The sequence below is a fragment of the Chinchilla lanigera genome, unplaced genomic scaffold, assembly GCF_000276665.1.
Source record: "Chinchilla lanigera isolate Chin_1 unplaced genomic scaffold, ChiLan1.0 scaffold00027, whole genome shotgun sequence".
NCBI classification, from domain to species: Eukaryota; Metazoa; Chordata; class Mammalia; order Rodentia; family Chinchillidae; genus Chinchilla; species Chinchilla lanigera.
In genome coordinates, this window is record NW_004955428.1 from 25,800,506 (window position 1) to 25,827,449 (window position 26,944).

The window sequence follows — 26,944 nt, forward strand, 5'->3', positions numbered from 1 at the left end:
ACACAAGGTCAAAACAACCAACAGAATTGACAAATTTGATAAGAAAAGGAGATGAAAGTAGTCAATTGGATGAAAAAGCATAAAATTTCTTATTTAACAACGTATAAACAAAATCAACTTGACTGGCTAAATTTTTGGAGTTTCATATAATAGTTTCTGTACAGTCCATTGTTTCCCAACTTTTTTCTGTCTGAGACCCAGACTCCAAAGTCTCTGGTTCCTATCCCAAAGTAGGAAGCCTTTGTGGCGCTCTCTCATGTATAAACCAACCCAGCTATGTGTTCATCCAGATAGCTGGGCTGTGTAAATGTCGCTATATGTCTAACCAGCCTCCTTTTGCTAGCCATTTCATCTGCTCATTTCTTGAAACCCATACAGGGCACCCAGTGGAAGTGAAGAATTTTTCCTGGTGCTTATTTTCAGTGTACCACTGTGTCTCACTGAACTGGTTGGGAAACAATGGTGTAGACACAGCCTTATTCAGAACTGAATTATTGGTCCCTAAGTATTGATAAACATGCAAGAAAATAAAAATTATCTTCCTCATAGTATTTTGAGATGGGAGAATAAAAATATAAGTAATGTTTTGAATCACACTTTGATGAAATGTAAATTATGTTTTAAAAACGGGCTTATAAAGCAAAAAGCTAACTATGTATAACATTTGGCAAATAGTAGTTACTCTTTCTGTCTTTAAGAATGAGCAGATTCTTAAAGAGAGCAATTTTAATACATAATTCAGAGGAAGTCTCAAAACTGGTACAGAAATTGTTTGGAAACATTAAAGAATCCAAGTCACTCCACTTGGGTCCAAACTCTTAAAGTCAACTAGGATATAATTGGTGCAGTTCTATTTGCCAAATGTCTGCAGACTTGTCCAACTCTTGTTATCCTTTTTGCCAAGCTGCCTTCTGCTGAAGATGTCTGTGCTTTGTTAGGCTTCTAAGTCAGTGTCCATGGCCACGCTGCACCACAAGGGGTCCCTGGAAACATGTGAGCTGGTCAGACAGGTGCTATCCTCCCTTCGCTTTCTCCGTCCACCCAGTACTTCTCCCCATACGTATGCATCTGTCTGAAGCCTGCACACATGAAAATTTGTGAGCGTTTTCTAACCATATTTTCCCTGGGATTTAGGAATGGCAGGCTTCGGCAGAGACAACAGTGCATGACTTGGGTTTTTCCCCCTTCCTGAATTTTGTAAAACTGTTGTTAGTTTTAAATAGTCACTTAAAATGGGTTCTCATTTCATTCTCTTTTATTTCTTTCTCAATAAAGCCTGAGAATTTGCTTTTAGCTAGCAAATCCAAGGGAGCAGCTGTGAAACTGGCAGACTTTGGCTTAGCCATAGAGGTTCAAGGCGACCAGCAGGCATGGTTTGGTGAGTAGTGTGTCTCTCCTGCATGTTGCTTAGGTCTTTTGGCTTCTCACTTGTGCTTTATAATCCCACTTCCTAGCCCAAGTCAAATGGAAGTGTTCATCCCAGAAAGATCTTTGTGGGGGAAAGGTGAGGGTGGTATTGGGAAATGAAGCTAGGGCTTCATGTGTATGAGGCAAGTGCTGTACCACAGGGCTACACCCCCAGCTCTGTTCCAGCAACATCGTGACTTAACTTTAAAATATTGGACTTTCATGATTTTGTACCTGGCATTCAATTCCTATGTAATCTAGAAATAATTTAAGAGAAAACAGTAATAGGAGAACATTAATAGTATTTCCATACAAGATGGATAAGAAAATCAATCTTATACTAAGATTTAATAGGAATCCATAAGTACATTTTTATTTGGAAGGAAATTGATCATTACACACAACTTCACATGATGCTAAAGACTACTTATGTAAATAATAGGTCCTCAGAAATATAAAATACTTCACATAATTTGTTATTAGTGTGTTCATCTTAATTATCTTCTACTTGTTCATGTGTGCCAGTTTTCTCACTAGAATTGTAATTACGATGAGCATTCTTTTTCTTTATGATAACTTTCCTCCCCATCATAAAAGTTACTGCCAAAACTCCTCTACCAAAAGACAGGATAACAAAAGAAAAGCGTAACAGATTTATTTACTCAAAGTTTTACATGATATGATTTGAAGAAACAGAGACCCAGGGAAAATTGACTATATGTTTCATTCAGTGAAGAATGTAAGTTGTGTAGAAAAGAGAGGAACAAAGGGTATGGCCCAGTGGAAACAGAAGGAGGCAAGAACCAGGAGGAGCTATGTTTTCACATGCTTCCTTCCCTCACTGGCAGTGTCCGACCCTCTCCTGGGTATAGGTCAGGGCCCAGTCTGGCACATGGTCTACTGCAAGGCACAGTAGGGCAAAGGATTTCTTTGCACCAGCTTTCAGAAAGGGAGAGGATTGGAGTAATATTTCGAGGTTGTATGGCTGGCTTTGGAGGACAGAGTTCCTAGTTTCCGTGATACCTCGCCAAGAGGAATTCTACTTTCTATGGCCATCCCTTGATGAGAAGTTGTAGCAAGAGAAAGAAGCACAGGAGATCATTGTGTGCAGCAGGCTAAGGCACCTCCTTGGGGATATTGTGTTCTCAGTCCCTATGTTTACATTAAGGAAAAAAAAACTCTAAATAAATTGAATTATAACCAGGCGTATGGATTATTCCAAACTTCAGCCTGATTAAACTATTTTACCCATTGATTTTTTTATGCTTCCCTATCTGCCATTCCTCAATATTAACCCATTTTTTCGTGTAGAGTTCTAAATTACAGTCTTTCTCTGTGCCTCATGCTTATTTTTCTCATTTTCAACAAGTTAAGTTTAGATAATTTTTTAAAGTATCCTTTATTTCTAATTTATTTTCCTCCAAACAACAACAACAAATATAAAGAGGACTCAAAAAGGACTTACTTCTTTTGTTTTATGTACAAATACTTTTCTATATCCCTACTGTATGTGTCTCCTGATATGTACACAGAACTCCCAGGAGCTTCCATATCTTCCTAACCTGCCCAGCTAGTTAGTGGGAGCAGGTGGCTGGCAACCTCCCACACTGTTGCCAGCAGTCTAAATCATGACCTGGTTTTCTGCTACCTGTCCTTTGTTAGTCGACCTGACAGTGAACAGTGTTGGCAATCTCTCCCAAGTTTAATGACACCTTTTAATTATCTCCTTACCACAACTTCCCAACTGATGAATTTACTACTTCCAGAATTGTCATTTGTTTTGTCATATTTTCATATTGGGTTAAGCTTATTCTAGTTAATTACAAACTAAAAGATTATTAGACCTAGATTTAGTTCTGTAAATTGGGAGAATCAGATACAGATCTTTATCCTGGAGGAGAGCATGATTGAAACAGATAGAGAATATACATGAAGAAGAGTCAGGGGTTTAACTAGAAGTTTTAAGGCTATCAAGAGATAGGGCAGCCAGTTACTGGAGGTACTGCAATAAATGGAAGACCCTGACTTTCAAGAAGTGGGGAGTAACAATTCACTACACAGGGTGGGAATATCTAGAAATACAAGTAAGTATCCAAGAAGTGCTTTAGAACAGAAAAAAAGTGTGAAATTCTGCTTCTGTAGAAGTCCATTCATGTGTAAGGAGAGAAGGGCATTCCAGACAAAGGGATAAGCTTATCAAATGGCAATCTTGTCTAGAGCAAAGTAGGACCCTACTTCATGAGAGAGTTGTGGTATGAGACAAGATGCTGAAATAAGGACTTAGACCCAGCAATAGAATTTCCAGAACTCAGTACAACATGATGATGACTGAAAAAGAAATAACACAGAAGCCTTACCATCAGAGCTGCACTCAAATTAACTTCAGCAACATTGGCTTGATGATGACAAGCACGTTGAAACTGTACTCTCTCAATTACTCCTATTTTGAGTTCTGTGCTTCTCTGCTAGCTCATGTGTCATTTGAGACAACTGCATATAGTTGAATAAATTGTCCTTTTTGAATCAGAAATACCTGAACTTATATGCTGGCTCTGATTCTTAATAGCTGAATGACATCACCCAGTCTGCCACCCCATCCTCTTTCCAAATGGCGATCATGAACACTCCTTCACATCACTGTTATGTGCTCAATAAATTAGTCCAGAGGGTCCTAACTAAGCTATAAATGATGTTGAGAAAGTTTTCAAAACTATCTTGATGTGAAACACAATGTCACTATTCCTTGCCTATTCAGAAGTTCTTTATAGTGAATGGGTGCATAGAAAACTGAGGATCAGGTATCCCAAAGGAGTACACAGATTTTCAAACTGCAGTAATTCGTTTCTCCCAGAGAAACACCAGTGAATCAATAAATCAACAGTAACAGCCCCATATTTTTATCCGGATGGTGTGATCCACAGATAAGGTCTTGGTGAAGCAAGCACAGAGGCGTGACTTTAAAAACATGCATCTTAAATTCTTAGAAAATTTAGCATTTCGGAAGTGTAGGAATACAGTTTCTGAGCTTAAAGAAGCACACATTTTCTTTCTTTCTTTCCTCTCATTCAGGTAGCCAAAGGAAGTGCATGGGGTACTGAGTTTCTTTTAGATGTATTTCCAGATACATTTTAGGGATTAAAAGGAAAGAAATATTTTAATATGAATGACTTGTTTTGATATCTGTTTGTTACTATTTGTCATCATGACCTCATTTATTTGACTGCTTAATTTTACCTTTTAAGATGTATGTTGATAGAAGAGAAGAAGCTTTGTTATTTTAGGAAGAGATCAGGACTCTGCATGATATGTAATTCTGGAGCTTTAGGCTTTTGCGTAATTTTATTTTAAAAATATAAGATGTATTACAAATAAGAAACGTATATAACACATGTATAACATGTAAAGAAATATAATGTGTAGTACAAGACAAAGAATCTGATTACTGTATTTTCTTTTAAATTTTAATTTCCAGGCTCAGATACAATTTTTTTTTCCCTTATTCACTTCTCATTTCCTAGCTGTGATCTATTTGAACATTCGCCAAAAAGATTAGAAGTGACACCTTTTGTCACTACATTTGATAAGATTGCTAAAAAAAAAAAAAAAAAAAAATCATCAAAGAGAAATACCCAAATATAGCCTGCTATCCTAAGAAGCTGAAAATATTTTCAGGATGTTTCTGTTTGTAACATGTTACTGCTGTTGGAAAGAAGGGGGGTAAGCAAAGAAAGGGGAAGGGAGGAAGGGTGGAAGGGACAGAGGCAGGGAGGGAAAGGAGAAAGAACTGCAGTGTTCCTTCACAATCTTGCTTACTTTGGTAGCTATTATAACTCTTACTTTAAGTATTAAGGCTGTTTTTTAAAAGTAGCAACATGGGCTTAGTCATATAGCTAGAGCTCATTGGTAGGGTACTTGCCCAGCACATGTGGGGTCCTGAGTTCAGTCCCCAGCATGGTAGGAAATGAATACATTCCCAACAATAAGGATAAATAACCCTATTTTCTTTTTGTTTTGTTTTGATAGTCCTGCCTGTTTTTTAAAGTATAGATATATGCTATCTCTAAAGAAGGTCAGCTCTTATTAATCTCCCTGCAGATAACACAGGTCATAAGAATTCTAGATTTTTGCACGTTTACTTTCCCACTAAAGAGGGCCTTGCCAGTTGTCCACAGCATTGTTCATGAGGTCACAGGGAGCAGTGGCTTCCTTCCAGCACCCATGTAATGATGTGTGCTTCAGTGTTCTCAGGGGCAGGACTCACTCATGCTTATAAGGTGGTCGTTCAATTAAGAATGAGTGCACTAGTATTCTCTTAGCACTTTAGACTTACAAGGCTATTTCTAATCATTTGTATTTTAAATGATCATTTTGTTTCTTACATGTAGTGAATTAACTTCCCTATCTTCTCTAGGGAGACTCTCATTAACATTTCCTAGTCTTGGCCAATATTCTAAGTTATTTAAGACATTAAATTTATTAATTTTACATAGAAGGACATTTATAGAAAAGAGTGTTTTGAATGCAGAATGAGAATGAATCACTGAGAACTGTATACACCTAAAGAAAGTTCGAAGATGAACCTAATTTAGAGCCACCCTCTGTTGGAGAAAAAAAAATGGAAATTCAGATTAAAGGAAAAGTGGTGTCAAGAGTGGGATTATAAAGTTTAGTTTCAAGAGAGCACAGAGAGATCAGTTGGGCAGGAGCGCAGAGGAAGAACTATACCATATAGGTGAGGAGGACCCAGCTGGTAAGGGGCTGGAAGCTGTCCTCTGGACATTGGATGTAGTTTCACTTTGGCATCAGTTTTTCATTGGATTCTTGTGTGTCATGTTAGGAGGAGTTGAAGGGGTGGTGGGTGTGGTAGGGCAGGGGTGACACACCAGAAGAGTTGGGAGTCCACACCACCCCTGCAGGTAGTTGGTAAACCCTAGGCATAGAACCACCAGCACATTAGCAGTTAATCCATGTAAAGCTTAAACTGTAATATTTGTCTTGGAGTTCCTTCTCATTTTACCTCATGTTTCACCAAACAAAGGGAGAAAATGTAACAAAAAAGAAAAAAAATCCAGTTAGGCTTGATGGTATGTCTGTAATCTCAGTACTCCCAGAGTGCTGAGGCAAGACTATCCCTGTGAGTTTGAGTCCATCTGGACTACACAGTGAGTTGAAAGCCAGCCTGGACCATGTGCCAAGCTTTTGTCTCAAGAAGAAAAGAAGGTGTCGGAAATTCATGTTGCTTTCTAATACACTTTTGTTCAGAGAAGTAACTGCCATATGACATCTTTTTTCATATGTTTTTGCATATTGCTTATCATTAATAGCTTGTTGCAGAAATGAGAAAGATTCATTTCTTGGATGTAAAGTAAATATACAAAGTGCTTTATGAGTGATTTTTGTTTGGAGAAATTTTTGATTATATTGTATTTTTAAGAGATTTTCCCAGTTTTTATTTGTGCTTTTCAAGAAAATTTTCAGATGAGAATGGTTATCTTTGCTATTTTCAAATAATTTTTTTACTTGAAAAACTAGTATTTTCATAAGTAAGACTTTTTTACTCTGGATTCAAGCTATAAATTGATTTTTACTTAAGTGTAACTTTTTAAATTTTATGCTGGTTATGATGTAAATGTGAGGCTTTCTTTGACTGTCTAGTTTCTCTTACCAGAACATCTTAGGTTGAAAGTCTAGTTGGTGCATATTCAATAATGATTCATCTGGATGTTCCTGAGTCTTCACTTTTGTTGCCAGTTAAGAGTACACCCTGATTATTTACTAGTACACATTGAACTCCTTGATGTGTTTGGGGCTTATTTCTTCTCTTGATGAGGTCTTCAGTTACTTTTTGTCCTAACCGACCCTTATTGCCCTGCACCCAGTACACACTTTCAAAAATGCTCACTGAAAATTTGCTTTGAATTTGTCCTTAGTATCTATGTTTTTGTAGCTTCATATTGTATAGGTGCCTACTTAAGTAGTTATTTAGGTATCATGATAACTATTACTTTAAGATTCTCATCTTTTTCTTCACTGTTTTCCTTACTTCTCTTCAGGTTTAGTTTTAACTGCCATATAAGTGACATTAAAAACTGCTAATCAAAAGTGGCCTTAAGTCTGCACAGTGACTGTGCAGCACAGTAGTTTGGCCTCTGTATCTGGACAAGACTTGAGTTGAGTTTTGTTTTTCCAAATAAGCTGAAAGATAGGACAGATTCATGTTGATATTGCTGTAACTAGCTTACATTAACTTAGCACTTGGAAAGCCTTGCTTTCTTTTGACAAAAAGAACGTGTCAGATAAAGAAGCCCCTGTAAAGTTTTCTTTCTTAGTTTCCTATTACATGTTGACTTTGTCATAGGCTCTGATTCCTGAACATCTGCTTTTCCTAGGTTTTGCTGGCACCCCTGGATATCTGTCTCCAGAAGTTTTACGTAAAGATCCCTATGGAAAGCCCGTGGACATGTGGGCATGTGGTGAGGAATCATATTTTCAAGTAAATTTTGTAATACCTCAGTGTTTTTGTCTTGTTTGGACTGCTGCAGCAACTGTCAGAGACTGCATGGTTTCTCAAAGTTATAGAGGTTGGGAAGGGGCCACAGATTTCAGTGTCTGCAGAGTACCTGCTTCCCTGGTTACTCCAGGACACTTTTTTGTGTCCTCACATGTTGGGGGTGGGACAAAGGAGCTCCTCTGATCTGTCTCATAAGGGCACTAATCCCCACGAATCCCATTCCTCAGGCTTTCACCCTGCCAAAGGCCCCATCTCCTCACACGATCATCCCAGGGTTTAGGATTCAGCATGAATTCGGAGAAGTACTCAAACATTCATTCTATAGCAACCAGTAGTACCATTACAATTGAAAACATCATCACCTACATGAAATTGTGCTCTCTTGTGATCAACTCCAAATTTCTTAGAACTCAAATTTCAGCCTACAGTAAGATACCATGGAGATCCAGATAAAGTGCAGATCATTGTTACAGATTCAGTAGGTCTAGGGCGGGAGCATTTATGTGATTAACAAACTCCCGGGTGATAGTGGTGTGTTGGTCTGGGGAATGCTTCCATATCAAGATGCAATGTGAGCAGCCCAGAGTAGTTTTGCATTTGTGCCGTGATCCTCTCCACTGATCCATCCCTGCCTGGCCTTCTAACAAATACAGTGTTTACCTCGATGCTTGACAAGGACTAGGAATGAACAAGGAGATCTTGGAAAATAATGAAGTTCACTATCCTCTAGTCCTGAGCTCTGCTTTAGGCCTTATCAGCCTACTATAATCTAAGTCAAAACATCCTGTGCAAACCCAAAGACGTATTATGGGGAGAATTGCTCCTAATTTCATCTTTATAGTGAAATTCTTACATTTCTGATATACTTCAAATAGGTAGAAAACTGAAATAAAGGGGATACTACAATATGTTCTAAAATATTTTTTGCTGTTGTAAAAATGTATTAGTCCTCTAAGTTCTTGACAGTGTCATTGTTGCTAATCTATAAATAGGTATTTAACTCTCCTGACTTGGCTTCAGTGTGTTGACTTCGGTGTGCTACAGACAGATTTCACTGCCTTTGGTTTTTGTCAGCTAGCCTGGAAGAAGTTGATTAAGGACTTTATTTACAGGTTCTAAAAGTAACTTTTTAAGTTTGCTATTAGTTTTTTGTTTTTTTTTTAAATTTCTGGTGAATAATTTATCACCACTATTCCCTAATAAGGATTATTCCACACTATATTTCTTGTCACCTTTATGTCCGTAGCAGCAAAAATCTGGATTTAATCTTAAAATTATTAGCTCAGAGGCTTTTAGATGTAAAGCAGGGAACAGTATTTGTTGGGTTCAAGTCTTGCTTTATACCTACTGACCCTAGCCTTTTAACGTCTGAGCTGCTTTCTTTACTTGCAAAATAAGATTACTCTCAAGGAAATTTAGCAGAGGCAAACAAAGTACACTAAAGGAAAAACGTTATTTAGGAATTTAAAGTGCAAATAGCTATTTTTATTCTAAAAGACTGGAACTAATACTTAAAGGGAAAGGTCTTAAATGTGCTCTGAACTCTGTCTTCTGAGCTTGTACCTTAAATGCCTTTGACTGAGAGCATTGTGGCGAAATGCTCCTGTCCCAATCTAAGTGCTTCTGGCTTACATAGTTCCCTTCCAATAAATTAAATTGTTCTTTTCTAATAAATCACCTACCAGCACAGATTTGTTTCTGCTCATGAACTTAAAAGGCAGCAGAGTGGCCTGAGAGACAGAGTCTGATTGCTTTTGTAGATTAAATCATATTCTTAATTTGTTTTTTTTAATATGAGGCAGTCATATATCTTAGTGACATGTCAGGAGTACCCTGGAGAGTGGAGCAGTGGGCACTGGTCAGGAATGGAACAGAGGACTCCTTGGGCCTAGCAGGCATTTCCTGGCCAGCACAGTCAGGTCTCACCAGCCTCCCCAGTCCTTTGTCTCAGCCCCACCTTCTTTTCCTGGTTTCCTCCTATTTTTTCCCTTTTTTCTTCCATCCATCCCATCCACTGCAGGGGTAGGAGGTGGTGTGTACTGAGGATACCCTGCTTCTTGTTTGGTTGACTAATTGTGACATAGCACAAATTAGTTCTGGATCTCAGCATGCTCTTATAAATGAGGATAATAAAAGTATTTGCCTTATATAATTGCTGAAAAGGTTTTTTAATAAAATAAGCATTAGTTATTACTACTACTATTTTTGGAAAGTGGTTTTTTAGAAATAAACTTTCTAGATACCTTCTATGTAGCCTTCTTATAAATTTAAAAACCTAATTTTAGTTGATGACTCGGCATTACTGGTATGATTATCAGTTGACTCTTATCCTTCCCTCATTTGATTATCTGAATACCATACACTCTGCTTTTCTCTTCACTTTTAAAATATCTCCTTTCATCCTGCAGAAGATGTTATTGAGGACAAATTCCACAGCTTTTGAAGTATATTTTATGCATTCAAAGAATTTAAATAAATTCTTTGCTTCTTACATTAAAATTTTTCAGAATGTGTAATTTTTATTGGCATTGAAGAATAGCAGATCCTTTATTCTTTCTTTTGTGTGTGTGTGACAGGGTCTCTCTATTCAGGCCTTGAACTCACTTTGTATCCCAGGCTGGCCTCGAACTCGCAGTGATCCTCCTGCCTCAGCCTCCCAAGTGCTGGGATTACAGGCATGTGCCACCACACCTGGCTTGCTTGCTTTCTCTTTTTCTCTTCCTTATTTTCTTTCTCTCCTTTCTTTTTTCTTTAAGAATAGCAGATCCTTTAAAAAGAAACCCTGAAACCGATAATTTTAAACTAGGGATTCTTTCCTATCATGTGGCAGAACCAGTGATAAAAACTATATACTGAGTGATAAATTACTATACACTATACTGAGATATCCAGGAGGAACTTGGCCCCTCTACTTTGGATGTAAAGGGAATGCAGGGAGCTGCATTTAATAACCTGTGACATATCATGGCTTAGACCCACCACCTGAGATTTACCAAACACATTTTGTTCACGTTTAATATTACTATGGTGGATTTGAGTCCACATGGCTTGTGGGTTTTTCTGTTTGAGTATATTGCCATAACACAGTTTGTGTGTCTAATGTCTTCAAATAAGGATATATTATGGAATAATGGGATTTCTTATCTGTTAAATATGAGATAACTTATAGGGTATAAGCACTAACTTTCTTGGCTGGAAGAAGGAAGAAAGAGGTGGAGAAAAGGGAAGAAAGAGGGTGTTTTTTAAATGTGACATGGCTCAAACCATAAATATTCAATACACAGATAGATACTACATACATACCTGCATTCTTAGATACATACACACACAAACACACTCACTCGCACACACATACATATATCTTAAGAGTGACTCCACAAAACTATAGCCATGGGGCATCCGACAAATTCCAACCTCATGTGATGCGGCCAAAACCACCTTTTGCTTTGCTGTTTTGTATCCTTACTTTTGCTTTCTTTACAAAATCAAACAGCCAAATCACTGTTGTGATAGGTCATCCCTCAGTTAAAGCATGTTTTTACTGTCAGCCCCTGTTTTTCTTTTTTTTTTAAAGTAGTGTGTATTAGTTATACAGAATAAAGGGTTTCATTTTGGTATATTTGTACATGCATGAAACATACTTTGATTGTTTTACCCCTATTTCTACCCTTTCCTTCTCCCTCTTATTCCCCCCCTCTTCTCTAGTAGTCTCTTTTCACTTTCATGTCATCTCCCCCACCAGATCTCACAAATGAAAGAAAACATGAAATATTTGACATCATGAGTCTGGTTTATTTCATTTAACATGATGTTCTCCAGTAGCATCCATTTTCCTGAAAATGACATGATTTGTTTTTCTGTGTGACTGAAAAATACCCATTGTGTGTATCTACTACATTTCTCTTGATGGGCACCTAGCCTGTTTCCATAGCTTAGTTCGACAAATTGTGCTGCAATAAACATATGTATGCAGGTATCGCTATAGTATGCCAACTTTCATTTTTTCACAAATATACTGAACAGCAGTATAGCTGAATCTAGTGGTAGTTTTTTGAGGAAACTCCAATTTTGTAGAGAGGTCAAGTGCATCTTTTAGTCATATGCTTAGAAATTCCAATTCAATATTCAAGTGACCACTATTCATTCAGAACATCATAATGAATTTTTTCAATACATTTCTGTATGGTGCTATTGCTTTGCCATTTTATTGTATGTCTCCTTGCTCAGGTGACATGATAGTTACATTAAAATCAGTGACGTGTAATGTGGACACTATTTGGACATTTTTATGTTACCCCTTGAGGGAAGCACTCTTTCACCCATCAGTGAGCATTCACTCTTGCCTATTAGTTCTTCTTTTGCAGAGTAGTCATTGGGTTGTATGATAAAAAATGACACTACTCAGATAACAAATGCGAAACAATCCATTTAGGAGACTGACAACTAGTGTCTATGTGAATTAAACTATAATCATTCATTATAGCAGGTTCTTTGTCACCCTGGCAGTTGACACAGAACAAACTGAAACACAGCATTGGTATAGTGACAAAAAAGAAGTCTATACATGATTTTTATTAGGAACATGCAATTATCTGCACACAGGAAATCTCAAGTACCACCACTACCTTGCTTTTGGGATCTCACAGAGTATGGTCTGACCTGTATTTAGTCTTTGAAAAAATGAGTCCATTACTAAAAAGAAAATAATAGATATTAATGAAGCAAGAACATAGCCTTGTATTCTGCCATTAACAATAGTAAATTGGTTTTGACGGCTTTTTTGTATATATAGCTGCTGCCATAATTCCTTAATGGGATGAACAAAGATTCATAGATGTCATTGGATTATTGGTTTTTTGCAAAACTTATTGTACAGTTTGGCTTTTAAAAAAGAAGTAGGGGGGAAGGAGGGAGGGAGTGAGAGGAAAGGTGGGAGGGAGGGAGGGGAGGAAAAAATAAAGGAAGGGAGGGAGAAAGAAGAGGGAAATGAGAGAGGGGGAAGGCAGGAAAGCCAACCAGCCTGGAAACATAGAGACAGATCATCTTAGTTCTTCTCTACTTTATTTATATATCATCAGAATATTTACAAGTGATAATAAATTTTTGACCATCATGGAATGTACCATGGCTCAAACAAATCTTTGGGATGTTGTAGAATACATTTCCTCTTTTCTCACATAGTGAATTTAGTTCAACAACTGTGTAATTTCTGGAGCTTGGCCTTTTCATGCTCCAGCTGGGATGAATCAAAGTGAGGCATTTTTATCATTTTGAAATCCCTGACCTACTAGACCATTTGTTACACTCCCAGTCCTAATACTCCCTGACAGTGGGCTACCACAAACCACCATAGGCATGCCTCTAAGTTAGGATTTCTACCATTATCCTTTACCACCCATGTCTTCAACAGTCTTTAACCTATGAGGCTTTGTTCCTAAATGGAACCTTTCCTCATGTCATTTTACACTGAATTTATATATTGTCTTAAAGCTCCTGCTTTAGTATGTGTGATTTCTCTACCCTGATGCTTTTTTCAAACTGTGACCCCCATACCACACACTTCAGAGTGACCTGAAGTCCTTATCAAAAGTTCATCATCATCAGTCAGTCCCCTGGGGAGCTCAGACTGACACCCCATGTTCCACAGACATTGTGGGTTGCCCCTGAGGCTGAGTACCATCAGTCAGGCAACTGGCACCCTGCGTTCTGTGGACATTGTGGTTTACTGTTGAGGCCCAGAAGAGACAGGTATGCCCCATCAGCTGCCTGAGGACTCTGGTTAGGCACCCTGCATTTTGCCAACATTGTGGTTCACACCTGAGGTCTGGACACTCTCAGTCAGCCTCCCGGAAACCCTGATCCCAAAGCACAGCTCCATCAACTGCCTGTGATTCTCAGACCTAGTGGCTCACCTCCCACTGACATCATGAGGCAAGCCTGACAACCCAGAAAATCTGGGGACACTAGAGACCTTCAGTGAGCTGCCTGGAAAGGGTGAGGCTTGGCGCTTCACCTCCAACCTCCAAAATGACAAGAGAAAGGAGGGAAATGCAGTTCTATAACTCCACCCAACCCAGAACATGTCCAGGAGACACTGACATAGGAGAACTTGGAAATCACACACCTGAAATCTCTGAAATGATCTCAACTGAAATAAAGGGACAACTCCATCAGGCCATAGAAGAAATCAGATCAGAAATAATCTCTCAGGTAAGAAATGAAATGACAATAATGAAAGAATTGCTCAGCACAATTAAAGAAAACATACAAAATATAGACGAGCATAGAAAAATGATGGTAACATTAAATGAATGGTACAGGAAAGAACTAGAATGCATGAAACAGATTGAAAGAGATATCCAGGAAATCAAAACTTCCATCAAAAGCTGCCAAAACCACTTGAATGAAGCCAAAGATAGAATTTCAGATCTTGAAGACAGCATTGCAGCTAATGATCATGAAAAGAAGGATCTCTTAGAATTACCAAGCAACCAGGATATATCAATTCAACAGCTGCAAGTTCATGCAAAGAGAAATAATGTAGGACTAATAGGTGTCAATGAACCAGCAGGAGGCAACACAAATGACGTAAAAAGACTATTTGCAGAAGTTATAGCAGAAAATTTCCAAGTAAGGAAAAACAGTGTATCATACAGGTGAGACATGTAGAGCTCCAACTAGCCATACCCAAAATAAAACTATATGCAGACATATAATAAAACCAACAAATCCAGCAAAAGGACAGAATATTTAAACCTGTTAGAGATAAGAAACAGATCACCTATAAAGGAAAGCCCATCAGAAACACAGCAGATTCCTCAACACAAACCATCAAATCAAGAAGAGCTTGGAGTGAAGTATTTCAGGTCCTAAAACAAAGCAACTTCCAACCCAGACTGATGTGTTCTGTGAAATGATCCTTCAAATTTAATGGAGAAATAAAATACTTCCACAACAAAGAACAACTGAAGAACTTCATGAGCACCAAACCAACCCTGCAAAGAATACTAAAAGACATTCTAGACAGAGATAAAAATGACCACAATTTTAAGAACAATACAAAGAAAGCACCTAACAGAGCAAGCAATTAAACAGAGAGTAAAAGTAGGAAACAAACAGCAAATAAATAACATGACAACGATAACCCAACACATAACAGTTATAACCGTTCACGTGAATGGCCTCAATTCACCAATCAAAAGAAGCAGACTGGCAGACTGTATCAAGAAACAAAGTCCAACAATATGTTGTATAAAAGAAACACATTTAACTCAAATGGAAATTGATAGACTGAAATTCAAAGGTTGGAAAACAATTCTCCATGCAACAGGAACCCAGAAAAAAGCAGGGGTAGCTATTCTGATTGCAGACAATAAAACTTCAAACTAACAATGATCAAAAGAGATTTAAAAAAAAAGGTCATTATGTACTTGTTAGAGGAAGAGGTAGCAATCACAAGTATGTATGCACCAAATATGGAAGCACCCAACTATATCAGAAAAACCTTAATAGACACGAAAACCCAAATAACTACTAATACAGTTGTAATGGGAGACCTTAACACCCCATTGACACAAAGAGATAGGTCAATTGGAAAAAAAGTCAGCAAAGAAATAGCAGAACTGAGCAAAACTTGTCAGCAAATGGACTTAGTAGATGTTTACAAGTGTTCCACCTCACAGCATCAGAATAAACATTCTTCTCAGCTACACATGCAATATTTTGTAAACTAGACCACATATCAGACAGTATTACATGCTTAACTTAATCCAAAGGAACTGAAATTATCCCATGCATGTTATCTGACCATAGTGCAAGGAAATTGGAAATTAATGACAAAAGGAACCACAAAAGCTCCATAAACACATGGAAATTAAATAGCCTCCTGAACAACCAAGGGGGCACAGGTGAAATTAAAGAAGAAATTAAAATTATCATAAAAACAAATGAAAATGTAAATACAACTTAGCAGTCTGTGGGATGCACTGAAAGCAGTCCTCAGAGGCAAGTTTATGGTAGTAAATTCACACATCAGGAATACAAAATGAGAAGAAATAGTCTAATGCTGCAACACAGACTTTTAGAAATAGAACAAATGAAGCCAAAAGCCCAAACATGGGGGGAAATTATAAAGATTAGGGCAGAAATTAATGCAATTGGGATGAAGAAAATACTACAAGGAATTTGTGAGTCAGAGTTTGTTCTTTGACAGAATAAATACAATTAATAAGCACTTAGCCAACCTTATCAAAAAAAAAAAGGAAAAATTCAAATTTATGAATTCAGGAATGAAAAGAATAAAATCACTACAGGTCCTATAGAAATTCAGAAGATCATCAATACCTCCTTTGAAAATTTTTTCTCCCGTAGGATGGAAAACACGGAAGAAAATGGACAGATTCCTAGATAAGTATGAATTACCAAAGTTGAATCAGGAAGATATAAAAATACTGAATAACCCAATATTAATTATGGAAATTGAAAATGTGGTTAAAAACCTACCAACAAAGAAAAGCCCAGATCCTGACAGATTCATAGCTGAATTTTACAAGAAATTGAAAGATTTAATGCCAACACTCCACAAACTCTTCAGTGAAATTGAAAAGGAAGCAATTCTCCCTAACTCATTACTGGAGGCAAGTATTATACCAAAATCAGAGAAAGATTCAACCAAAAAAGAGAACTATATGCCATTCTCCCTAAGGAACATAGATGCAAAAGTACTCAATAAAATACAAGCAAACAGAATTCAAAAAATCATCAAGAAGATTATACACCATGACCAAGTGGGATTCATCCCAGGGATACAGGCATGGTTCAATATATGCAAATAAATTGATGTAGTACACCATATAAACAGAGCCAAAGAGAAGAATCACATGATCATCTCAATAGATGCAAAAAAAAAGCTTTTGACAAAGTCCAACACTCATTCATGATAAAAACCCTACAGAAAATAGGAATAGATGGTCTTTACCTCAATCTGATCAAAGCCATCTGTGACAGACCAACAGCCAACATCATACCAAATGGACAAAAACTGAAAGCTTTCACTTAAATTCAGGAACAAGACAAGGATGTCCACTGTCACCATTCCTAGTTCTGGAAACATTAGCCCGAGCAGTTAGATAAGAGAGAGATATGCAAGGAATAAGGATAAGAAAGGAAGAAGTGAAATTATCTTTATTCACAGACTATATGATACTGTACATAGAAGACCCCCAGAACTCCATCAAAAGACTTCTAGAATTAATCAACAAATTCAGTAGCATAGCTGAATACAAAATTAACTGAAAAATCAGAAGCATTCCTATATACAAACAACAAACACACTGAGAGAGAAATTAAGGAAACCTTTTGCAAGAGCATCCAAAACAATGAAATATTTAGGAATCAGTGTAATGAAAGAAGTAAAATACCTTTACAGTGAAAACTACAATACTCTGAAAAAAGTGATCAAAGATGATCTCAGAAAATGAAAAGATTTTCCTTGCTCATGGATTGAAAGAACCAACATTGGGAAAATGGTCATATTCCCAAAATTATTTGCACAGATTCGATACAATTCCAATTAAAACACCATCAGTATACCTCACAGATCTAGAGAAAACATTCTTAAAATTCACCAGGAACCAGAAGAGACCCAGAATAGCAAAAGCAATCCTGAGCAACAAAGACAAGTCAGGTGGCATCACAATCCCTGCCTTAAAATTATACTGCAAAGCTACTGTGATAGAATGAACATGCTATTGGCAAAAGTAAAAACAAAACAAAACAAAAAAAACACCAGATCTGAGGATCAAGGGAACAGCTGGAAAACAGCCACAACTACAAAAATGCTCAGCCACCTTATCTTTGACAAACAGGCCAACCATGTTCCCCGGAAGAAAGATAAATGATGCTTTAATAAATGGTGCTGGAAAAACTGACTCGCTATATGCCGAAGACTGAAACTAGATCCATGTCTATCACCATGCAAAATGGATCAAAGATGTAAATATTAAAACAGAAACACTAAATCTACTGGAAGAGAAAGTAGGTGAAAATCTTGAAGACATAGGGTTAGGCATAGAGTTCATGAACAGAAACCAAACTGCACCAGAAATACTTATATCCAGAAATACTGTATATCCAAAATAATTTCTGCACCAGAAATACTTATATCCAGAAATACAAAGAATCAATAACTGGGATATCATCTTATTGAAAAGTTTTGCACATCTAAATAATCACCAGCAGAGTGCAAAGAAAACCCACAAATTGGAAAAGAATATTAGCCAACTGTCTCTTGGACAAAGGACTTCTATCTAGAACATACAAAGAATTTTAAAAAATCAGCCCCTCCACCCCAAAATTCAAAGACCCAGTCCAAAAATAGGCAGCTGAGATGAATACACACTTCTCAAACAAAGAAATACAAATGGCAAATAAATACATGAAACAATGGTCAGCGTCATTGGTCATTCAAGAAATGCAAATTGAAACAATACTGAAATTCCTTCTCACCACAGAAAGAATGGCTATCCATCAAGAAATCAACCAGTAACAAATGTTGGCAAGGCTGTGAAGAGAAAGGAACCCTTCTCCACTGTTGGTGGGAGTGTAGACGGGTGCAATCCTTGTGGAGATCAGTCTGGAGATTTCTCAGTAAACTAGGATTAGAGGTCTCATTCACCCCAGCTATTTCTCTACTGGGTATTTTTCCAGAACTAAAAACATCATACCATAGCAATATATGTGCACCCATGTATAGCAGTGCAATTTATAATAGCTAAATTGTTTAAGCAACCCAAATGCCCATCAGCTAAGGAATGGATAAAGAAGGTGTGGTATTTTTATATAATGGAATATTACTCAGCTATAAGGAAAGATAAACTTGAAGCTTTTGTAGGTAAATGGATACAACTACAGACCATACTCATAAGTGAAAAAAATCAAACCTGCATGTGTAAATACTATGTTGTCTCACTAGTGTAAGAACCTGAAAGAGTAAATATAAAATCTAAAAGGTACAATAGATACTGTGAAAGAGAAAGAAACTGCTCAAAAGGATAGAATAACTGAGATGAGGGAAAAGAAAGAAGGGAAGAAGTATGTATATATGTGTACACAAGATAGCTAAGGCAATTGTACTAATTCCTGTTCCTTTAGGAAATGGAACAGTTAATGTTTAATTGCTTAATCAATCTTACATGGCTGTGTTTGTTTAACTGAGTAACCAATTTGAAGATAACAATAGGTAATACAACTACCATTGTTAATTTCTAATCACCCTAACTGAAATTCCATATTGCTTTTATTGTTTCGATATTGTTTTGTTTATGTCTGTTAATATGTTTTCATTCTTTTATCTTTAAAATAAAAAAAAAATTTTTTAAAGTTCATGCTTCTGCAACCCCCAAACCATTAAATAATAAAAGTCTGGCAGGGTCCCGTGATCTGGCAGTTTCGCTTCTGGGTATATATCCAAAGGAATTGAAAGCAGGATTTTAAAGAAATCCTTGCACACCAATGCTTACGGTAGCTCTATGCACAAAATCCAAGAGGGGAAATCAGTCCACAAGTCCATCCACAGATGAATGGATTAAACAGAACATGGCATATACACACAATAGAATATTAGGCACCTGTAAAAGACAAAAAATTGTATTAATGATGCAACATAAACGAACCCCAAACATGTACTGGGTGATTCCATTTACATGAAGTGTCTGAAATAGCCAAATTCATAGAAACAAAATGTAGAAATGTAGTTGCCAAGCACTGGGGAAAGGGGAGGGAAATTCGTGTTTCGTGCATTTAGAGTTTCAGTGTTTTAAGATGAAAAAGTTCTGGAGATCTGCTTCAAAATTGTGGAAAGTACTTAACACTCCTGAACTCACACTAAAAACTGTACATCCCTCTTATATATAATTTAATACTGTAGGTGTAAATTTAGTATTATGTGTTTCTTAACCCAGTAGACATAGGGAAAAAGCCTTTGTGGGTGAGGCTGGAAAATTTGCCTTTTAATGCACCTGCCAGATGATTCTGATATAACCAACACTGAGCAGCAGGAGCCTGGAAAATTCCAATTTCTTTTAGGGCAGCAGAAGGGTAAGGTAAGGGAGCCAGCCTGGTGAGATCAGGTGCTGGTGAACACTTTTTTCAAGGGGACCGACTGCCAACATCTTCTTGTATCCTCACATGGCAATAAGGGAGCTCACTAGCCCTCTGATCTCTTCTCATAATGGCACTAGTCTCATTCACGAGACTCCATGACATACTTACCTCCGAGAGGCCCCACCTGCATACCATCACATCAGCATCAGAGTTTCAAACCCTGGGACACAAGTATTCAGCCTATTACAGGTGGTCTATAGATGTCTTGCCAGGCATTTGCACCATCCATCATGGGGGTGACGTTCAATATTTACCTTTATGGTTTACTATCAGTTTCTTACTTTTCTATAATAATCAAAAGAACAGATAGCATGATGTTTTTGTTCTTACATACAGCCATACCAGTCAGCTGCTGTCCCCCTTTAGACCCATTGCCATACTATCTCACACACAGTTTGGGCACAGGTGTTCACTTCTGGGTGGTGCCAGAAGGCCTGGCAGTTTGCTACTTCCACTCCATGGCTTAGATAGTTAGTTCATCCTCTGGAAATGATTTCCCTTTCTTGCTGTCCTCAATCTTCCAGCCCTTGTTCCACCCATCACTGGTCTTTAGGTGACAGTGTTAGTTGAACGCTTGCCCTATTTGAATTGCATGGTAATGTTTTACTTAAGGTATTAGAGCAAGAAAAGAGGGGGCTATGTTATCACTTGTGGAGTTAACAGTGCATTTCCTACTTCCACATGCATTCTTCATGGGAACCCATCATTTACCCCTTTATTACCAAGGGTAAATGGATGTCTTGATTAGACTGTCCTGTTAACTTTCCTCTAACTTCTCTGTTTTTCAGCATTTCTTCCATCATCTCTTCTTTCAAAACAAGAACCCTTGGGATGTTTTAATCATTTGTCTAACATTAGCTTTTATTAAAATCAGTTCTCAATATTCTTGATAAATGTAGTCTTTCTACCTAATCACTAATCAGTGCTTCCCAAAACTCTTGTTAATCAAATATCTCTAGTATCTCCCAAGCACAAATTTATATGCAAGATAATGAAAACTAGTTTTAGCATGTTTTCATTGTTATATTGGAACCAAGTGTGTAAAAAAAACAGTTTGTTACTGTTTATTGTTGAAAATTTAAAAATACAAAAGGAGCGAATACACTAACACCTCAGTTCATGAACTTAATTTGTTCCACAAGTCTGGAGAAGATGCCATGTTGGTGTTCATGTGGGGAAGATGGCCACAGTCATGTTCATCACCCAGGATAGAGTTCACAAACAAAAACAGTATTTTGCTAAATGCTTCTGTTTGCAAACCAAATTGTTCACAAACAAAAGTATTTGTAAACCGGGGTACTTGTGTAGTGTAATAAACTAAACATTAACCTTATTTCATCTTTTTTCCCACTTATTCCCTGAGCCTAAGATTTTTTTATTCAAATCCAAACATTCTGTTAATTCATCTAAAAGAAAAGGACTCATATAAAAGTATGATAATAATTTTAAAACATAGTAACAATTGTTGAATGTCATCAAATACTTTAATTTTTCCTGTTTAACTTTTGTATCACAATTTTGTTATTAGTTGGGTCTCTTTGGCCTCTTAGGTTTCTTTTTATGGGGAGTTTCCACTCCTTTCTCTCTCCATCCTGTCTCATTTCTCAATTTCTTTTTTGAAGAAATCTCTAGTTTATGCACAGTGCATGCAAGTGCCCAGCCTTACTCTCTGCGCACTGTTTACCACTGAAAGGAACTAGAACTTCCTGTATTAGTGGTCTATTCCAAGTCTGGGTCAGGACAAGTACAAGATTACTCAAGAGCCTCTTGCATGTTAGAGGAAGGGAAACTGTCAGAGACTACTGCGTTTGTATTAACAGGACTCAGGAGTGAACACAAGGACCCTTATACTGTGCAGACATGAGACAGTTAGACTCATTCAGAAAAAGAAGAGTAATGAACTGAAACACATCAAAAGTTGAAATCCATGCATTTATTCTCTTACCTGAAGGTAAGAGAAGCCTGACCTTTAGAGAATGCTGAGGAGCCAATGAATTATTCTGAAAATCAAGCAAAGGAAAAATAAATCTTAAAAAGAACAAATAGCTTAAGTTCACAGTGGAAAAAAGATCCCAGTTATAGCTCTGTTTAATAATTTTCTAACAGTCTAACTTCAGATGTTTATTGGGAAAATGTGCAGATTCATTGATGCCTATTACCATCTCAAAACAAATTTTCTTCCTCATCTCTTGTATCACAGGGGAGGGCTAAAACTACTTAGGTAAAGCACTTTTTTCCTGCTCACATTCTGGGAATATAAACAGACATATTTATCATCATGACCATCATCCTATCATTTGATGCATCTGCAATATCAGATAGTAAAAATTATATAAGAATAAATTTAAGTGAATGCACATTGAATCTATAATCAGTAAGAGATGGAAATATTGTGTTTATATAGTAGAGGGATATACTAATATATTGCAATTTTCTCCATGTTTTTTTTATTTTTCTCACGACTTCCATTGTGGTAAACTAATGTTTGGTCTTGATAAAGCTGAGAGTGTAGCTCTGTGGTAGAAGCCCTCATTTCAGTCCCCTATACCAAAAACAAAACAAAACAAAAACCTTGATACTTTTGGCTAAATTTAAGAATATTATTAAAAATGTTTTACTCGGTTAGCATTCCATCACTGTAACAAACTACCTAAGATATGCATTTTATGAAAACGGGTTTATTTTGACTCATAGTTTCAGAGTGTTCAGTCCAGGGTTGATTGGTTCACTGCTTTTAGGCTCATAGTGAAGCAGCACATCATGGCAGGAACAGGTAGTAGAACAGAGCCAGTCATCTCATGGCCAGGGATCAAAAGGAGGAAGAGGAAGGGACCAGGATCCCACCATCCCCTTCAAGGGCACATCCCTAGCGCCTGAAGACCTGCTGGTAGGTTCCACTTCTTAGGGATTCTGTCACCTGCTACTAATAACTCCCTAATGACATTTGGACCTTCGGTGGACATTCCAGAACCAAACTCCAGCTTTCTGGTAATGATTCATGAGACTTTAAAAATCTGCTTTGAGCGTTATTATCCTGCAGTAGGCTATAAAAGTCCAAGGTAATTAAATCATCACTTCAAAGCCATTTTAGCTGCAAAAGTGTCTTGCATAAAAGTGTTGACTAATAAACAGGAGTAGGGCTAGATCTCATCAACAAAGACAAGATACAGAAACAAGAGCCCCCCTCTGATAAGGAAAGAAAGGAGTTCCAGGACATCCAAACAGAGAGTCACATATCTATCCTGCTCTTTTTTAAGCCTCAGGTTTTCTAGGCTTGAGGAAACACAGCAAGGGAAGAGAACTCAGAGAGGTTTCTCTCTGAGTTCCTTTCTCTAAAGGAAGAACTTTCTCCAAGATGAACTAGGAAAGAAACTCAAGATCTTAAGTCAGTCAGTATTCAAAAAATGGTGAGAGGGACATTTGATGATACAAAGGACCGTAGTATCAAACCAGAAGACATTTACATACAATTTCAGGGAAAGTCACAATCTTATGAACACATAATTGTTTCTTTTAATTTAAACGATAAATCATATGTTGATTAAGTTAATTTGTAAGTGCAGTCAGCCCTGTGAACTCAAAACAACCATGGATCAAAAACAAGTGAAAAAAATTGTTTTGAACACTTACAGACTTTTTTCTTTGCCATTAGTCCCTAGACAATATGGTATAACAAATGTTTACTTAGCATTTGCATTATATTTGGTATTATGTGTAATCTAGAGGTGATTTAAAGTATATTGGAAGATTATATAGCTTTATGCAAGTACTTGGATATTTTATATGAGGAACTTGAGATCAACAGATTTTGGTACATGTGAGGATGTCTTAGAACCAATCCCCTACAACCATAGGGGGACAATGACTATAATTACCATTTATGAAAAAGATATCAAATCGCATTACAGTTCTGTATTTATTGCTTTGAATTTCATGTGCAGTTTCATCCTCTTCCCTTTCATTTTTCTCTTACACTCATATGGTAATGCTGGTCTTGCTGTTTCATTGAAAAAATTGTTTTTGAAGACTTATGATCACTGAAGAAAAAAGGGCCTTATACTTTTATGTGTTATCTACACTGTCCGGGACCCTGGCTATTTAGAGCATGAAAGTATAATCAGGACACCATCATTCAACAGAGTGTCCTAATTACCAGCAAAAAGATTATTAGGAAATAAAGAACAGGTTGTTATTAACATAGTAACCAACACAGGGTCTATACAGCAAAGGTTTAGGGAAGTCAAAGAATGTGTCACCCAAAATAACAGATAATTTTCATCTTTAGATGTTGCCCTGCCATGCCTTTTTACAATTTATGGTCCTGGTAATGGATGACACATTGACAGAATTCTTGATCACAGGAACTTAATATAGTATCACTGTGGATGAGTAACATTTAACTTATTATTGTCTGTATAACTTACGTTTTGTTAATCTGCCACTTTCCTCCAGGTGTCATTCTGTATATTCTACTGGTGGGATATCCTCCCTTCTGGGATGAAGACCAACACAGACTCTACCAGCAAATCAAGGCTGGCGCATATGATGTATGTAGTAAATTCTCATGTCACTTAGATAAGTGTTTGACTTTTACTTGACCAAGAGCCAGGTTTTTCACTGTTCTTTTGATGATAATTTTCAACCCTTTCCCTTATTTCCTTTTTGCTTAGGAAAAGAGAAAGAAGTACAGAATATGTGACCTATTTTTTATTTATTTCCAACTGTTTCCTAAAATTGAAAGGAAAGGAATTTGAAGTCTCTGAGGAAAGACTTTGTCAAAATTTTCAGATTTTAGCACATTTTAAAATGTAAAAATTAAGATTTCTGCTTTAGAAATTATTGTTACCTCTTAGTTGCCTGTTACAGCTTTTAATTATATACAAACTTTACAATGATCCAATATATTAAATAGAATATCATTCTCTCTACTATGTCAGGTCTTTCTTTTTGTCTTTTTTACCTAATGGGCTGCTTTGCAAGCTTCCATTTGAACAGTGAGTTTCACATTTGAAAAATATTTGAAAATTACAATCTTAACACGTTTAATAATTAGAATATTTGAAAGCAAATACACACAGACACTTACGTTCATGAATTAGGTCTATAATCTTAACAGGAACGATTTAGCTACTTTCTCTTGATAACCTTGTGTTCACTGATACAATTTCCTCTCTTTAATAAGTAACCAAGTCTTGCTTAATGACAGAATTACTTTCTAGCAAATGCATTGTTACATGATTTTGTCACTGCATAAGCATCATAGAGTACACTTACATGAACTTTGATGGCACAAATTAATCCCTCAATGCATCCTCTTGACACAATCAAGAGATGCAATAGCATGAGATTATGAGGCTGTTGTTGCAGTAGAGAGGTATACTGCTTTATAGTAAACATTTTTTAAGAAATGACAGGAACACATCCTAAAATAACAAGAAAACATAGTATAGAAAGTAAATGGTATAGTAAGTAGCATAGTTATTAAATATCAAGTATTATGCACTGTGCATAATTGTATGTATGATCTTGTAATGTGACCGGCAGTGCAGTAGGCTCATTTATGCCAGCGCCACCACAAACATCAGCAGTGTGTTGTGCTACGACACGATGATGGCAAAAACAAACTAGGTGATAGGAATTTTCAACTTTGTTACCATGTTATCGAATCACTGTCATGTATTCAGTCCATTGTGACTAAAACGTCCATTCTACAGCACATGGCTGTTTCTATAAGTACAGTTTACCACTTTCTTGGGCTTCACTTCACACACCTTTCTGGAAATACAAGTGCTGGGCTGTTTTCCATGAATTATTAATAAGTTGGGTTATTGAAGCACAATCAGTACTAGGTCTACCTTCTGAGCACAAATTAAAGGCGCAGTGTGGAACTGATAGGAGTAGACATAAAAAGTCCTATTTATATTCTGTCAGGTCTCATGACCTCTTCAGTGTGTTTCTGTTAAAATGCTAAATTTAGGTAAATTTGTTTATCAGTTATCAAGAACTTAGCCGGGCATGCTGGCGCACACCTGTAATCCCAGCACTTGGGAGGCTGAGGCAGGAGGATTGTTGTGAGTTGGAGACCAGCCTGGACTACAGAGTGAGTTCAAGGCCAGCCTGAACTGCATAGCATGACCCTGTCTCAAAAAGATTAAAAAAAAAAACAAAACAACTTAAAATGTCTATTCTTTTAATTCTGAAGCATTCCTTTCTGTGAATAAGTGGACCAAGCCATGATTACATTGCCACAGCTTGCACAGTCGCCACTTTGACAGACTAAACTCAGCCCCTGTGGCTTGACCCAGCCTAGTAGATACACTATGTGCCCACTGAGAAAATGGAGAGGATGCCTTTCGGGAAATCAGAAAAGTGAGAGAAAGGGCCACCTTTCTTCTTCAGGCTCACCCAGCTCCTCTGTGCTATTGGGAGACCTGCTGTACATTCAGGCACAGCCTTGAGCTTGTCTGCAAAAGTGATAGCAAAGTTTTACAGCTGCTCCAAATAAGCTTCTAAAATAGAAAAATGCTACCCCTTAAACCAGCAAAGATTGTAGGTTTTGATGAGTCACTGTCATTTTTCTCAGCTTTCGCTTTGCCATTGGTTCACAAGCTGCCCATTCTGTAACTACAGAAAGATTCACTGAGTTTCATGGCAGGTGACAGTAGCTTTGTTTGTCAAGATTGTCTATAAAAGTTCATGAATTGGAAAAACAACCTGATATTCTGTCATTTAGCAACTAATATGATATAAATTTATCTTAATGCATGAAGAATTATTTCTATAAATATGCTAATTACATGAAAGCAAGATTAAATGATTAGCAACAAAAAACAGTGTCATAAAAGGAAGGATAAGTAGCACATT

At 37.1% G+C, this 26,944-nt stretch overlaps 1 protein-coding gene across 11 annotated transcripts in view; it reads left to right on the forward strand.

Annotated features, from left to right (window-relative positions):
- Camk2d (calcium/calmodulin-dependent protein kinase II delta) overlaps positions 1-26,944 on the forward strand; it is a 296,895-nt gene that overhangs the window by 217,005 nt on the left and 52,946 nt on the right. For all 11 annotated transcript variants that reach the window (XM_005386817.2, XM_005386834.2, XM_005386824.2 and 8 more), the window contains exons 7-9: positions 1,276-1,378; positions 7,797-7,880; positions 24,533-24,627. In XM_005386817.2, the coding sequence (XP_005386874.1) occupies positions 1,276-1,378; positions 7,797-7,880; positions 24,533-24,627 (282 nt within the window). The remainder of the gene's footprint in view (positions 1-1,275; positions 1,379-7,796; positions 7,881-24,532; positions 24,628-26,944) is intronic.